Source organism: Taudactylus pleione, unplaced genomic scaffold, assembly GCF_031769625.1.
Source record: "Taudactylus pleione unplaced genomic scaffold, aTauple2 ptg000006l, whole genome shotgun sequence".
In the NCBI taxonomy this organism is placed as follows: Eukaryota; Metazoa; Chordata; class Amphibia; order Anura; family Myobatrachidae; genus Taudactylus; species Taudactylus pleione.
The window spans coordinates 11,501,725-11,519,520 of record NW_028284409.1 but is presented as its reverse complement, the minus strand read 5'-3'; the positions used below and the strand labels follow the sequence as shown (position 1 = coordinate 11,519,520).

At 44.1% G+C, this 17,796-nt stretch overlaps 1 protein-coding gene across 2 annotated transcripts in view; it reads right to left on the bottom strand.

Annotated features, from left to right (window-relative positions):
• The window catches only part of PEX7 (peroxisomal biogenesis factor 7), a 285,580-nt gene that overhangs the window by 121,589 nt on the left and 146,195 nt on the right, over positions 1–17,796 (bottom strand). For both annotated transcript variants that reach the window (XM_088451725.1, XM_088451714.1), the window contains exon 7: positions 14,306–14,419. In XM_088451725.1, the coding sequence (XP_088307851.1) occupies positions 14,306–14,419 (114 nt within the window). The remainder of the gene's footprint in view (positions 1–14,305; positions 14,420–17,796) is intronic.

Sequence of the window (17,796 nt, the reverse complement as noted above, 5' to 3'; positions counted from 1 at the left end):
TACAGGCTGCTTTGATCTTCAGTAAAAAAAAAAAAATCAATTAGGCATATCATATGCTGACAATTACCCAATTATCTAGTGAAAGGAATTTCTCTGCTTCATGCACAAAAGGTTTAAAACACCTCTGAGTCACGTAATGAAATGGGCAGTTATTAAATGAACAACAAATGAGACCTTTCCCTGAGCCAAAATGCCTTTGTATCACACAGATAATGGTGGAAAATTGTCTATCTAATGTAGCTCTTTCCATAGCCCAATATGTGAATGATTACAGAAAGGACAACAGACCATGAACACTATATATTATTTTGGTCTTTCAATTGTTCTACAACACGTCTAGGGCTATGCATTATCCATTTCACTATCAGAATATTAATACTGCTTTCACCACACATCGAAAATATCTCAGAAGCAGCTGAGCACAGGCACAAGTGGAATGACAAAAACAGCAATGATTTTGTGACTTTTATACATTACAAGGAAAAAACTAGAGACTGACATACAATACAGAGAGAGCATTCCAAAAGTAATAATGGATATACAATACAGACAGCATTCCAGAGATCACCATACAATAAAAGAGAGCATTCCAGTTAGATATACTGTCACAATCCGCTGTCGCGGCTTGCTTCCTGATGGAGTCCCGGTTGTTGTAAACCAACCGGGACACCGCTTCTTCCGGCCGCAAAGTCAGACGGTCCCTGCGGTTACCAGGCAATGGGAACGCCAGGCTGGGACGGCGCCTGTGGTTGCCGGGAGACCAGGACTCTGGGCGGCTGTGGGGACTGCTGGGGCTGGTTCCCTCTGTTTAGCCTGTTGGGCGGATGTGCAGCGCTGCAGCTGCTCCTAATTAGTATCTACAGTATATTCTCTCATTCTCAGGCTGCTGCTGATTGGTCGAGCTCTCTGTCATAAAGCAGCCAGGTCAGCTCCTCCCTGCCAGTTATATACTTATACCTCATGTGTAAGACACTGGTCCTTGTACAGGAATCGGTATGATTTACCACCGGACCCATGCCCGGCGGTTGGAATCCCGACAGCGGCATCCCGGCAGAGGAGGAAATCCCGATCGTCCTAAGGTAAGTGCTAACTAACCTATTTCTACCCCCTAACCCTCCCTTAGAGGGGTGCCTAACCCTAACCTCCCCCCCCAGTGGCTAACTCTAATCCCCCCTCTAAGTGCCTAAACCTAACCCCCCCCCTTCCCCGCCGCTGAGACCTAAGTCCCCCGGGGAGGGACTTAGGGTTAGGCCCCCCCCCGGGGGACTTAGGTCTAGGCGGCGGGGAAGGGGGGGTTAGGTTTAGGCACTTAGAGGGGGGATTAGAGTGCCTAACGCTAACCCCCCTTCCCCTAGCCTAAACCTAACCTCCCAGGGGGGTGCCTAACCCTAAGTCTCCCCCGGGAACCCTAAACCTAACCCTCCCCCCCTGCGGCTATCCGCGCTCTGTGTCCCTTCGATCGGGATGCCGGTGGTCGGGCTCCCGGCGTATATCTAATAACAGACGTCGGCATATCGACGCCTGTCTTTAGACACTTGCCGGGATATGACAGTCGGGAAGATGGCTGTCGGGATTAGGTCTGCCGGCTTCCCGACTGCGTACCCTTGTACATGCTCGTGGGGAATCTCTGCCAGACAGAATTTCTGCCCAGACCCTGCAAACTTTTTGTTCCTGTGTTCAGTTTTGTAGCTACTGCAGTCGCGGCCTTGCCGCTCCACTCCACCTCAGTGCTGTGGCCTTGCCGCTCCACTACACTTTATTGCCACATATCCAGCCTGCAGCCCAGTTGCATATTGTTTGTATCAGGGCCCACAAGCATCTGTTTCCAGTCAAATCACTTGCTGCACATATCTCCTGCGACCATCAGAGCATAAGACCAGACGGCGACCTAAGTACTGGTGAGCGTGTTCAGCTCTAAGGGAAAAACGGAGGACTATTATTGGCTTGAAGACCTCGTCAGTGTGATTCTAGAGGGCTTACACAAAGTAGTTTGGGTAGTCATAACATATACAATACACATAGCATCACAAAGATTTAATAGGGTATTTGACAGGCTTAGTAAGCAGTCAAAATACACTATGCTGGTCACATTCACATATTACACTAATGCAATAGCATAATCTATAGTTTATTTAAGAAAAAAGAGAAACATTTTTCTCTTACAACTATTATGAATTGATGTTGACCTCTTTATATTGTAAAGTATCAGTGGGTCAGCTTGTTTATAAATTTCCCAATTACTGTATACCTCTTGGGAAAAGAACTGATAAACTCTGTGTTGATGTATGCTGTGATGAAATCTGCACAAAACTCTGGGTAAAACACTGTGCTCCACTGCAGACAATGTTAGTGAACTGTTTAATTTCTCCACTAATGTTTTTTAATTTTTAAATGGATATAAGGAGTAACAACATTTAGGGCTCAATCCAATTAGCCACAAAGGGAACGAGTTGATGCTGCAATGGCATAGAAAATTCGGTAACGATACTGGATTTCACCCCCCTCGCATATTTTTGTATGCAGCACTATGGGGCTGCAAAGAAGATCTGAAAGTCCGGCGGTACAGTAAGTGCAGCATACAGCCGCGCCACGAGCGGATTCAGGGATAATTGGATTGAGCAAGGCAGAAACACAATAAAGGTATAAGCTGAAAGATCATTTTTTTTAAATATAATGCAGAAACATAGGTTACTTTATTAGCACAGATTTGTCTGTGAGAGTTCTGCTTATAACCAATATTCAGAAATATCCCACATTGTGATTATATTATATAAACATTTTTACACTATGTTTCAGAAAACTGCAATTAGATACATCACATTAATCTTTACTAAAGCTTTTGCTTACAGATTTGCTGCTCTGTTTTAATCAGGCAACAAACATATATTACCATCTTTAAATCTTTTCTCTTCATATGTTAACCTCATTGCTGACGTGTGCAAATTGGATTTATGTCACAGCTTTCATATTCTACATTTTAGCAGATAAGGAATCATGTGAGTCTTGCAATTCAATTAGAAAAAAAGGTATTGAAATAAATTTCCCATCACAGTGAAAAATAAAAATGCATATTTGAACATATGGTTTATGTCTACCAATAAAGTAGTCCCTTGGAATGAGCACATCCATTGTGTTTTTCATTATTTTTTTCTGTCTTTATTGAAAAATAACATGATGAGATGAACTATGCTATGGAAATAAAGTCACAAAAAATAGATGATATAGTAGAATAAGATATAGAATGTGACCTTTATTACTGTGAATGAGGGCGCTAACTTTTTATGTTTGTTATATGGATCAAAAAACAAATATACATTTACACGTACCATTTAAAAAAAGCCACTTTCACAATTCGCACAAGTATTCGCACAACTAAAGAAAGGATAAGGGTAGGGCCGAAACTAGGATTTTTGTCACCCGGGGCAAGGCAGGAATTTGGCGCCCCCCTCGGAGTGACACTAAAGACAGGAGCAACTGGACATGAATGCCACACGGGAATCGCACATACTGTAGGAGTTGTACAGTCAGTGTTGCACAGGGCAGGCAACTTGAAAGCAGTGCAGGCAAGTGCCACCTTACTTGCGGGCTGCTTCTATTAGGAGTTGGGACTGACGAAGGGAAGGGCAGCACGTCATCCGGCTGGCCAGCGCAAAGCCCAATGGGAACGGCCTGGGCTGGGTGGCTGCGTTGAAGTCAGTGCAGTGCATGTTTGGGCGCGCAGGGGGGGGGGGGGCAGAGTCTGAGCAGAAAAAGTTAAACTACAAATCCCATGCCACTTCTGTTTCTTCAAAATGCCTCGGGCTGACAGCTTACTGCCTAATAACTGACTGTATTTATCGGCTGGCGCACGCAGCTCTTCCTGTGACCGGCCTTCACTCTGGAGCCTGCGGCACGTGCTCCTCCAGCTTCCCCCAAGTTGCGGCCCTGGTCAGTGCTCTTAAGCTTGTCTGTGCTCTAATATCAAAGTGTATATCAGTAGCCAACTGGGGAAGAGGTATGCCAGGCTTCTTAAGTGAAACAATAGAAAAAGAAACCTAGGCTGCGCTTAGTCATCGATTTATTGCCATATCCCTGGTGGAGAAGTGTGACATGTAGAGCCCAACCCTTGTGTAATAAGAGTGGAGTACCAGGCACAGACATAGACCCAAATGTAATACACAATTACTTTGATTTAGCAGCTAGATTTAAAGCAGCAATAATTTAAAAGGCAAGACCAGGTTGGGTTTGCCTTTTAAATTCTTTCCACTTTAAATCTAGCATCTAAATCACCAAAATTGCACCAGTGCCTGCAACTCACAAGGTATTAAATTTGGGCCATAATTTTGGACCATCAGCCAAATCGCCAGTAAATGAGATCACATCCTGTCCACTCAAGATAACCAAAGGCACAAAACAGGGGTGTCCACTCTCCTAACTTCATATTGGTCATAGAACCTCTCACAAAGAGAATACACCTCTCACTAGACATGAAAGGGATTCTTTTAGTGTCCGTTGACTATAAACTCTATCAGTCTGCCAACAATTTACTTTATTGTCCCCCAGATATTTCCCTTCCAAACTGAAATAATCAAAATTGACAGGACACTCTGGCTACAGAATCATTTATACAACGAGTGAGCGTCTTCCCCTTCAATAACCACAACTAAAAACGAATTACAAATTTGAATGGAGGTGACATAAGAGAATGTACTTGGGTGTGTTTCTCACTAGCTGTTATAACTAGTGGCAAAGTACTGAGAACTATCCACTATTCCTCTTGGCTGTAAAGGTCAGACATGTTCAGGTGGCAAAGCTAATAATTTCCTGACTGGGATGGGTAGTGGCCAAAAAAATTAATCTCTAGGCTCCTTTAGTTATTCCACACATACTGGTTCAGGTACCAGATAGCGTTTTGTCTCCACTCCATAAAAGGTTTCTTCTTTTTCTATGAAAGAATAAAATCCTAAGGACCAGTTTTCCACATTTACAACAGTCAACTAATACTGGGGCAGAAGTCTTCTCTTCAAGACTAAAAATTAGCTGTCACAAGGTCTCCTACCTTTGCTGCTTCAGTCTGGTTTGCTTGGTGAAGTCCTGCAGAAGTTTCCTATGCAGTCAGGGAGTCCGCTGCTGGTATACCTGATGTGACTTGCTAGTTACAGCCTCCTTCCTCACCCGGCGATGGCCTGTGCTACCCGTGTTTCCCAAGTCAGCGGCTGTGTGTGTCTCCTTGAGATGCTGATGTAACAGATCGCTTCTTCTCCTGGTTGGCTGATTGCTGGCTGCCTCCTCCTCAGCCTGACCAGGTGGTGTGCTGGTAAGACGGGTCCTCACTCCCGAGATCATGTCGATCACCATCATGGGCGTCTCCTTTTACATCTCCTTCGCCCTGAGCTGAGCATACTACTTACCTCTGAGGGGTCTACTACGCAGTGGATCACTACTCCAGTTTAAGAGACCCATGTGCTTGTTATTTTATCCCTGTTGGGAGTATAATGCTTTCCTTTGCGGGGTCTGCTGTGCTGCGGATTATCATTCAGGACTCCACGAGATGCCAGTGTTTGTTACTTCTCATGAACTGTGCTGTTTGAATTCTATTCCTGTGAGGAGCATAATACTTACCTCTGTGGGGATTGTTGCAGATGGTCACTTGAGACTCGCTGAGATGCAGGTTTCTGTTATTTATCCAGAACTGTGCTATTTGGACTTTCTCCCTGATACTGAGGGTAACCTTTAATAATTCACACCTTTGCCTCTATTGCTGTCATGAGTCTGAAATCACAGCCTCGGTAGCTACCAAGCTAGAGAAATTTGCACGGCCCCATCACTGGATCCAGGGTTAACCCTTGAGGACTCTCAGGCCACTAATGCATCTCTACACTCTTCCCCTCACAGTGTCTGAGTCCCCTGCAGTAAATATGGAGTAACGGTTACAAGATATTAAGACATTCTGTAAAGAGGGTGACAGATAGTGTTTCACAGGTACATATTGACTTGTCCCTGATCAGACATGACATGCAGAAATGAGAACCATATTGGTGAGGCTGAGAACATATTTTCCACGTTGGAGGGCAATGTGGCCCCAGTGCCAGTATGCTTGACTGCCTTGGGGGGCTCAAAAGGTATATAGTCAGCAGAAGCTTACTGATATTATGGGGCGCCTTCACAAGAATAATATCCGTCTAATGGGTTTACATGAGAAAGCAGGAGGCTCTGATCTGGAAAGGTTTTTGGAATCCTGGTTACTTACCTTTTATACTCCTTGGGAATCAAGGCCTGGTTTGTTCTCCAGACACTGAGGTGCGGAGATTCCCCAGGATGACTGTACTTCACTTAAGTATTCTGGAAATTACCTGTGATGTTCTCAACAGTATATCTCAGAGTGTCCGCTATCTGTGTAAGTTTCTAGGCTTAATTTGTTATTTCTTATAGTTATATATTCAGAAACCCCAAAGAAGGGGAGGAGAGAAGATTGTCTATGATATGGCGCACAGAAATATTTACAAAAAATAAAAATCAATCTTTATTGGATATACGTTAAAATGCCCCAACATGGGACATAGCCAGCGAAATAGAGGTTAAAAGTAGAGAAAATAATAATATGATAATGTGAGAATAACTGAAATTAGTGAAAAATAAAAAAGAGAAAAAGCCCTTGGCACGCCCGCTGTGTGTACTACATGTGTTGTTAACTAAAGAAGCCATAATACAAATGTATGATGATATAATAAGTTTACACCATGTTATCCTATTCTAATATGAGTCATATGGTCATGTAGAAACTCCATTGTCAACTGAAACCCACACCTGGAAAGATTGTATCTATGTGAAAAAATATCTGTAGCATAGCTACAACAGTAGCAATTTATCCCTTTGATACAATCACTATATGATCTTTACGCTATCTCAATATACATTGGTAATAGATCTGAAGGATACTCACTAAATATAGAGACCTCAGCAGTATACCTATATTTGAGAAAAGCTTACCTTACAGTGGGATTTCATCCACATAGTGATGAATATAAAGTCACTACTTTGCAAGAATACTGTGATTTAATATTTATCAAGTCTTCACTTACCTCAATCAATATTGTTTTTATGGGGTCTACAGTTAATTAATAGACACAACATGTAGCTATATTAATAGTGGAGAGATTCACAGTTAATAACCATACAATGGCAATGAACACATATGTGCAATAGCATGTATTAATTGGATAGGAGACTATATTGAGATAGTATGTGATCAATCCTCACTTACTCAATGTCCAATTAAGATTATTTGAAATCAACACCTGTATGCACATATGACATTTTGGCTTCGAGTTTCACCCATATAATGACCTAGGAATAATAATACAGTCACACTGAAAGGGCTTTTTCTAATTTTTATTTTTCACTAATTTCAGTTATTCTCACATTATCATATTATTATTTTCTCTACTTTTAACCTCTATTTCGCTGGCTATGTCCCATGTTGGGGCATTTTAATGTATATCCAATAAAGATTGATTTTTATTTTTTGTAAATATTTCTGTGCGCCATATCATAGACAATCTTCTCTCCTCCCCTTCTTTGGGGTTTCTGAATATATACCTGTATCTGTCTCTTGGCAGCACCCCTTATCTATCAAACTATTGAAGGGTTTTTCTATAATATCTTTGTGTGCAGACGTTTATGTTCCTTTGTATTTTTCTTATTTCTTATAGTTGAAATAATTATGGTCTGTTTGCCATTACTGCCTTCAACAGATTTTTGGTTTATCTCCCCCGGTAGAGTAGGCACTTCTCCCGCATTCCTGCCCACTTCCTAGTGAAGTGGGCAGAATGGTGGAGAATATCCAGGGCAATCACGGATTCCTGTGTAGGTGGTGGGGCTTAAGGATGTGTCATTTGGTGCCACCCCTGTTTAAATTTGCACCAATGGCGGCAAATTACAGTGAGGGGGCGGGGCTTAATTATGCTGCCCACCAGGCCCACCCCCCCCAATCACCACCCACCTGCTTCTCCTCCCTGGGCTTCTCCTTGGGAGGAAAAAACAAAAGTCGGGAAGTATGATTGGAGTCGTGCCTTGGAACAATGTGATCTTTATTGCCTCCCGGCTAACAGGGTCGAATGGCTAATTGTTCATAAGGAACGGACATACTTTCTGCTTGATAAATCAAAATACAGACTCTTCTACTCTGCTCATGATTATTACATACAGGCACTGGCGTCACAAGGGGGGTGCTGGACGCTCCACGTGACACCATCCGAGGGGGTGACACCAAACAGCAGAGCTGCTCTGCTATTTTGGTGTCACCCCCTTGGATGGTGTCACAGAGCAGCCACACTCAGTGAGAGGCAGGGAAGAGGCTGTTGGCTGTCCAGCAGATGCTGCTTCGCTGAGCCAGGCTTACTCAGCGGAGCAGCACAGCAGCTACTGGACAGCCCCTAGCCATGCCCCCTCTGGCGCGTGAGAACATGGATCCCGGACCGACCACCACACCGGGTGTAATTTAGGTAAGTGACGCCACTGCATACAGGCAGGTAGCGCGATTAAATTTATGGTCTATATGGCTAGCGATGACTTTTTTCCCACTGCGCATAGACTTGTTGAAGCAAATGGCATTTCCAATATGACTATTACATCCATTGCTAGGGTACTTCAATATTTTCTGATTTAATACCTGTATTGCACCAACAAATATTACCACTATCCTTGTAATAAAAAATTTAGTTGGTGTGTTTGTTTTCTGCATCACTCTCTGTTCTAAAACAGTATATAGGAGGATGACTCTTCACGGTTTCTTTGGTTAATGTAATATAAATTACGGTATTTTATACAGTGTTTCTTTTACTGTTCAATAAAATAAATACTGGTATATTAGTCAGTTGCCAGCACTATCAAATACTTTATGCTGATTTGATATCAGACTATCTAAGGTACACCATAAATTAACACCACTGAGCAAAACTTTCATTGTAGTCACTGTAATGGAGAGAATGATACATACTGTGCTCCTAAGGCCTGATTCAGAGATGCACCCAAACACGATGGTATGCATACAACTCTGATAGCGGGGGAACTGCGCATACACATGACCCGTTCTGCACATGTGCAGAACAGTTCCTGCTTCATCGCACGTGGGGCCCCCAAACCACAGCACAATTGACAGGCTGTGGCTATTTGGGGGCATAGACGGGTCGGCACTGCCTGCGTTTCCACAAAACAGGTGCATGTTGGCCCCATTTTCTGGAAATGCCAAGGCCAGTGTCTGCGTCTGCTGGCGCAGATTTACTGGCCATGCAAGCAGACAGCCATTTTGAGTAAGCTTAGGCTTACTGAAATGGCCGATGCTGCAAACACAATCCTGTGTCTTCGGATACAGGTGTCGGATCTGAGATGCCGGCAGGAGGTTTCTGTTTTTCTTCAGAAGCCTACTGCAGGCTGTGAGGACCACACATCCTGGTGGGTTCTTTTCAATTAGATAGGCAGATTGTTGCAACTAAAACAGTTTATTCTGTAGATGGCAATACAGATATGTGGATATACAATCAACAGACATATGTGATTCTTTGCAGCTACATACAAGGTGACGGAAGCGCAGTTCCTAGTTACCAATACACAAACACACCAATATGGTTAAATACAGGTTATATGCCCTTTATTATTCCCATGGTGTTGGAGCTAGTGGTGGGCGGATTAGGAGTGGTAGCCATATCGGGATAGGTGGGAAAATGATAAGACTTAACTCTGAGGGGAATTTTTACTACAGTGCAGGATTTTAGAAGTGGAGTTGCTACCTATAGCAACCAATCAGATTCTTATTTATTTAGCACCTTCTAGGAGATAATAGCTAGAATCTGATTGGTTGCTATGGGTAACAACTCCACTTCTAAAAACCGTACTTTATTAAATATAGCCCTGAGTATCCTCCCCCCACTTCAAATCAAATCAATTTATAGTCACATCCACATAAAATGCATCAGCAAAAATGTAATGCAAGATACTCACAATCATTAAATTACATAAAACACTTTAAAAAATGTAAACTAACTACTGCAGCAGGGAATAAACTATTCCACATCCTGCTAGTGCGACACATAAGACATCTAAAACGCTTACCAGAAGGCAAAAGAGAGACCAGAGAATGACATGGGTGGCTGATTGGCGACAATCTTATTTGCTTTTGAAGCACACCTTTTAATATAACCTTCTAGCCTAGGTAAAGACGGACCAATAATTCTTTTAGCTGCCCTAATCACCCTAGTCAATGATCTGTGATCCAAACACTTGGAATTCCCATATCAAACAGTGATAGAATAAGTCAAAAGGCTCTCAATTATACCACAATAGAAATTCACCAATAGTGGCCTAGATCAGTGGTGGCCAACCTGTGGCTCTTGAGCTGCATGCGGCTCTCCCGTTGTTCTGGTGCGGCTCCCCTGTGTGACACTGACTCCCTTCTCTGATAGGGGCGCAGCTGTTCAGAGGAGGCACGTCCTTCGTTGCAGCGGTCTGCTCCGCTCTGGAGGCATGTATGGGCGATGTGATTATGTCACGCCACAAACAGGAGGCGGAGCTCAACTTGTGACTGAACCTGCAACCACGATGAGGACGCGGGCACAGACGCCGGAGCCAATGTAGCACAGACAGTCGCAACAGGATAAGAGCTGTGGGGTTTTTTATTTATTTGCTTTTTCATTTTATTTGTGACATGTGGGGGGGCTGGAGTGGCCTGTGGAGTAGGAGGTAGTGTGAGGGAAGGTGGCTGGACTGGAGTGGCCCGGGGAGAGAGGGGGGGGGCTGGAATGGCACATGAGGGTCTGCTGAAGTGACACATGAGGGGCTGCTACAGTGACACATGGGTGGTTGCTGGAGTGACAACTGAGGGGCTGAAGTGATGAAGTGACACAGAGGGGCTGGAATGACACCAGGGAGGGTTGGATTGTATTATGTGAATCTGTTTTTTTATATGTATTTTATGTGGATGTGGCTTTTTCAGTGTATTTTATGTGGATGTGGGTTTTTCAGTGTATTATTTGTGTATGTGGCTTTTTCAGTATATTTTATGTGGATATGGCTTTTTCAGTGTATTATTTGTGTACCTGGCCTTTTCAGTATATTTTATGTGGATCTGGCTTTTTCAGTGTATTATTTGTGTATGTGGCTTTTTCAGTATATTTTATGTGGATCTGGCTTGTTTTTTTCTTTCCCTTTAATAGTTATCTCCACGGTGATTGTGTCCATGCAGTTTTACGTGCTCCTACAAACATCATACCAAGGACGTGGCCTAGCTGACCACGCCCCTTTTTGCATGTGCGCCTTCAGCGTGCGCATGTTCTCTGCTCTTTGACATACCAAGAGATATTTTTGGGCTCTCTGCTTGGTTGGCCACCATTAGCCTAGATAGTCCACTTGCTTTTAGTTTCCTAAGAAAATACAGGCGTTGCTGAGTCTTTCCCACCACTGAAGAGATACGCGACGACCATGACAAGTCCTCCGAAAAATTAATACCAAGGAACTTAAAACCACCAACCCTCTCCACTTCAACACCATTCAAAATAAGGGAAGGGGAACACTTTTCCTGGACCTCCTAAAATCTACCACCACCTCTTTAGTTTTCTTACTATTTAACAGCAACTTATTGTCCTCTCCCCACCTAAAAAGTTGATCTGCCTCCGCTCTATAACTATCCTCATCCTCATTAGTGATCAAACCCACAATCGTGGTATCGTCAGCAGATTTCACGATGAGATTTGATTCAGAACTAGAGACACAATCTGATGTAAACAAGGAATATAGGAAGGGACTTAAAACGCAACCTTGAGGTACTCTTGTATTCACAACAATTGGAGACGAAAGCATATCTCCCAACCTAACCGACTGCGAACGGTCAGTCAGGAAATCCAACAACCAATTACAGATAGGCACATCATAACCAAATGCTTGGAGTTTAGCAATATGTAAAGACGGTACTACAGTGTTGAAAGCAGAACTGTAGTCTGCAAACAGCAATCTAGCGTAAGAATCCTTGTTCTCTAGATGACACAATACCTTGTGAAGAACCATAAGAGCAGCATCTTCAGTAGATCTATTAGATCTATATGCGAATTGATAACTATCTAAGACATCTGGGTTGCCACCCTTAAGGTGTGCTAAAACAAATCGCTCAAAACACTTCATGATTAATGAAATAAGAGCAATAGGATGAAAATCGTTTAGGCCAGAAATGGATGTGGTTTTAGGGACTGGGATAATTGTAGTAGTTTTAAAACAAACCGGAACAATACCTTGGGTAAGTGATAGAATAAAAATAATCGTGAGGCTACCTGATAATTGATCAGCACACTCAAGCAAAACCTTGCCTGGAATACAGTCAGGACCGGCAGCCTTCCTAGAACTAGTTTTCTGCACTTTCATACGGAGATGTGATTGAATCATGTGCATCTTGATCTTGCCTCATTTGCGGCTAAATGGTCAATACTGGGTGGCAACGAGGTGGTAAAGAGACAAGAGTGGGCATGTGCACACAGGGCCTGATTCAGAGCCGCTCGTAAGCAGCCGCTCGTTCGCTCCGAGCGATGTTCGCACATCTGCGCATGCGTGTGGGTCGTAATGCGCATGCGCCAACCAGTCAGTGCGGTCGGAAATCGAGCGCTCGCAAAATAGCGAGTGCCTGCTAATTTGAGTGACAGGATGAGGCGTTTGTGGGTGGTAACAGGGGAAGGTGCTTGAAAACGGGGAGAGGTGATCCGAACGCAGGTGTGCCAAAAGGTCAAAACGGGCGTTTTAAGGGTGTGCATAATTAATACAGCAGCGTCATTGACCACGTCACTTGGTCGTTTCTTAGCCTGAACTGTTCGCATGATTGCGGTAGGAAAATCCAACCACAAGCACTGCGAGCAGTTCAGACGCCTTTCGATGTACTCGATTAATTGAATAAATAGCGGAGATGACGTAGGATGCGAGCGGCCAGGGGGCGTCTTTACAAAATAGCGAGCGCATGTTTCGTTCGCTCGCTCAGACATAGAGGCGTCAACAGACCGCAAAGAGCGAGCGCTAATTTAAATAGCCGGCCCCTTTTTCTGAACGAGCGAGCGCAAATAGCGTCCGGCTCTGAATCAGGCCCACAGTTCCTTACTAGTCTGAGCTGACTGAGCTGTCAGATTCAATCATATCTGCTGCACCAAAGCTAAGGCTAGTGCAAATGCTTATTCTAGTGATGATGACTGCTCTCACAAGCAGAGGACTGGGGCAGTAGGGTTGCATAGATGCGTCCAACTGTGCATACTAGCAGATGTTCGCTACTGTATTATGTGAGACTCAGAATCAGGACCTATGAGCACATCGTGCAAACAGTTTCAAATGAAATATAGTTGACATAGGGCCCGATTCCGAGATTTTCACAATGCTGACATTTAAGGAGATTGAGCGATTGTTTGCCATTGCGTAGGAAAGCCGTGGTACATTTGCGCAGCAATTGAAATGCGATTATGCCCACACAAAGGATACAGTGAGTGACAGGTAGCTAGCTTTGGGGTAGGTAACGGCGGGGGGGTTGCAACAATGCAGGCGGTCTGACCATTTGAACACCGATTCTTATGGCTGTGCATAAATTAGCCAATGCGATATCCTTTGCAGCATAAGAGCTCTCAGGGTGTCAGGAGACACGCAGTGTTTAAGGCTTGTGAGACTTCAATCTGCAGCTGCGTGGCTGGCGCATGTGAGACAACATTCCCGATGTTTACGCTGATGCACGTCATCGGACTGATAAGAGAAGGCAGCAGTGGGCGTCCCTATGCTCGGGTAAGCTTTGGAGGACATTAGTATTTTTTCGCTGTTCCGGTCCGTAGGGGATCACAGGTGCAATTGCATTAGATAAAGTCTCGGAATCAGGCCCATAGTTCTTTATATATTTATGATTGAAATGCGTTATGAACAGACACACTGAATTATCTGCAATCCACTAACTAAATAAAGAAGTATGTGCAAACAGATAGCCCTTCCCTCTTATTACTTTAAATTGCCCTTGCAGCCTGTTATGCCTAAGAACAGATTGGTTTGCCCTAGGCTAATAAAGTGGTCAACATCAATGCTACTTGCAATAAAACAGCACCAAAATGCTTTACAAGGTAGGGCAGAATTCAAAAACAATTATGACTAAATAAAGGGGAATTATTGCAATCTCAGACAATATGATACATGAAATTCTTTTCAGGCTTCAAAACACTGACATTTGTAGAAATCTGATGCATCATGCTGCTTATTTATACATGTAATACACAGAAAGCTGAAGTATATTATACATCTATAAATGGTGGCATTATAGAATACTTACTTTCACTCGCCTGATGGCATAAGTATGACCAAGTAGGTCAAAAACAGGCTGTCGTATAGCCCTTAGATCCCAGCCTTTTAGACTGCAGTCAACTGCACCCGTCACAAGCAGATTCTACAGAGGCGAAAAAATAAAATTACTATTACATTTTTATATACAGGCTAACCTTTACAGAAGTTTTTAAAAAATTGCTTCGGAGGTACAAAAGGAATACAATACAAGCAAACAGAAATCATTTTGCTCCCAGTCCCCTGTGAATTATGATAGACCGCTCCTGATTGGCTGCCTATCTATAAAGTAGACAATCAACTAATTTTGTGATGGGAGCTCCTAGAGAGCAGTCTGAGTTATCTTTAAGGGCTTACCATTTTTAAATCCATATGGATTACATTGAATCACAAGCAGATAATCATTCCAGGTAAGTATTAAGCCAGTTACACTACAAAAACATTTGGGACTATGGGGGTCATTCAGACCCACTCGCGAGCGGCAGTACGCTTGCAAGTGGGTCGATGTTCCCCACTGCGCATGCGCACGACGGAGGGAGCTCCGTCGTGCGCATGCACGAGACCCGGCGAGCGACGGGCTTTCCATCGCTCGGGGTCTCGCACCAAAGGGGGCGTGCTGTCGATGTTGATAGACAGCATGCCCCCTTTGGTGGGCGTGCCTGCCAGACGGAGGCGTTCCCATGGGAACGCCTACCGTCTGAAGCCGGCCCCACTGACATCACTAGTGATGTCAGTGGGAGTGATTTTGGCTCTGATAGAGCCAAAATCACTCCTGGGCTTGCGGCTGGGAAACCCGACCGCAGGGTTTCCCTCGCAAGTCCGATGGACCATCTTTTTGCACGCTCGTATATGCTGGGGTTGGTGACCCACAGCTATACGAGCGTCCAGGAGGACGCTCCATTTTAATGGAGGAGGGCCCTGATTCAGAGCGAGCGCTCTGGTCAGAGCGTCCGGCTCTGAATCAGGGCCTATATTAGTTGATTTATATATAATGGGAATATTTATTTATTTAATGGGGCAACTATCATTTATTTAATTATTAAGAGCTGGATTTTATTTACTTATTTATGCATTATTGGTGGCACAGACAGATTCATTTACTAATAGGGACACTAGCATTTCTTGATGATGAATGTGGGCACAAATAGAGAATAATTTAGTAATGGGGAATTTAGTACTAGGTGTGAAAAAAAGATGCAGAGCAGCATAGGCTGTTACAGAAGATGAGGGTTTTTTCATGCTTTTATTTAAACTACTAAGAGGCACTTTTCTCTATCAGAATTTCCAGAGAGTTGTTGCCATGCCGATGTTTTTGCAAATGGAGCAATTTTTGCCACTGAGCATGCGTCTGAGTCACACTGCGCATGTGTAGGTACATTACCGTCGCAATCAGTGAGTCTTTATTCCCAGTGTGACAGGCAGGAAGCGCTTGGGGGAGGCAACAGAGAGTGACGGCTAAAAACGCAGACGTGTCTTGACTGTTTCGAGGGGGTGTGTAACATCCTGCGCCTGCAATCCTGTACGCAGTAAAGTGGGCCCCGGCATCTCAGTTACGGTGGTCATAGACTCACTCAAGGAGTCTATGCTTGCCTGATCTGCTTACGATGCTGTGTATGTATACGCAGTTGCAATGGCTATGGAGGGTGTCTCAGTACAAGTCCTGGCCGCTGTTGTATTATCATATTTTCGCAGATCCTCAGCTGGAAAAAAAATCGCAGGAGCAATAGCGTACAACTCTGAATTAGGCCCTTAGATGGTCTATTCATCATCACTTAATTTCTACAAAAGCAGCTGAAAATGAACATTCATCAAGAAGGTAAAGCAGGAGATATCACAGATATCTCCTGCTTACATTACTCTCACGGAATGGTCTGCTGTCCCCATACACTAGTATCACAGATATCTCCTGCTTACCTTCCTCTGGAATAATGGCCGGCTGTCCCCATACACTAGTATCACAGATATCTCCTGGTTACCTTCCTCTTGCGGAATGGCCTGTTGTCCCCATACACTAGTATCACAGTTATCTCCTGTTTACCTTCCTCTCGCGGAATGGCCCGCTGTCCCCATACACTAGTATCACAGATATCTCCTGGTTACCTTCCTCTTGCGGAATGGCCTGCTGTCCCCATACACTAGTATCACAGATATCTCCTGTTTACCTTCCTCTCGCGGAATGGCCCGCTGTCCCCATACACTAGTATCACAGATATCTCCTGCTTTCCTTCCTCTCGTGGAATGGCCCGCTGTTCCCATACACTAGTATGGGGACAGAATTCATCAAGCTCCGAAAATACCATATTTGTGGAGCTTGACTGCAGGAGCATACGCCATCTCCCGTACTCGCCGCTCACCCTACTCCTTCCCTATGGGATGGAGTCCCAGGTTGCGAAGAGGGATCCTTACGGATCCCTCCACCCCTGTCCGGCTCCTTCCGCCGGACATTGGGGCTCTTGTGCGCATGCGTGACTTGTAGGTCACATATGCAAACTTGGCTCACTGCTCCTAAGGAGCAGTGAGAAAACTCGTGGAGACAGCTGATTTTTGGATCAGCTGTCTCCGCGCCGGAGCAATGATGAATTGCTCCGGCACTCGCAGCAAGTAGGAATGTTAATTATCGGGGTCCGTTCAGATTAACATAATGAATAGAGCCCATAGTGTTTTACATGCTTACAATGGTTTAAATAAAAAACAAATCAAAATGGCGACGTATAGATGGACACTAACATTTAAAAAAAAGAAAAACTTTAAAGCAGTTTTAAATTTATTATTACGTCTAAAAAAAACACATCACAGAATGATGTGCAGTTTTCCCACCAGAGTCTGCACTGTCTTATGAAAACAGTTATGTGGATCAAGGGAGCTTAGTGTGAGTGCAAACTGTAAGTCCTTTGACTTTTAAATGTATGAATATAATTGTGTTTTGCAGAATATTATAATGTCGTGGCTTGAGCAATTGGCAGCTTTCCTGCCCTTTTTTTCCCCCTGTGAAAAGGACCTGACTCTTCCATTAGTGAGAGGCTTCGTACTATGGACCTGATACAGAGTACACTGATGAACACAGATTCCCGATGTTTGTGAATCTGTGCAGGACCCCTTCTGCGAGTATGCAGAAAGGGTCCTGCTAACTCGCTCGCAGACTGGCAGTGATCACGTGTCGCTGCCGTTGCGGGGGAGGGAAGTAGCCAGGATCTCCATCGGCTGAGGGAGATTTACTGGCCTCTTCCTCTAAACTGCGGCAGCCGACTGCGGGACTCCATGGGTCACAGCATGCTGGCCAATGGTACGCAGATCAATGCCATGCGGCGCACAGAGGGGTATAGTATAGCGACAATCTCTTTAAATTTGCTTCTTATTCGCATTGCAGATGAAGCAAAACACCACTCAATCTGTAACAGAGACACAGGACTGCAACTTAAACCAAACACCAATTAGTTTTAAATATGTACAAAGTCACAGATGAAGCGCAACAGAACTTGAAAT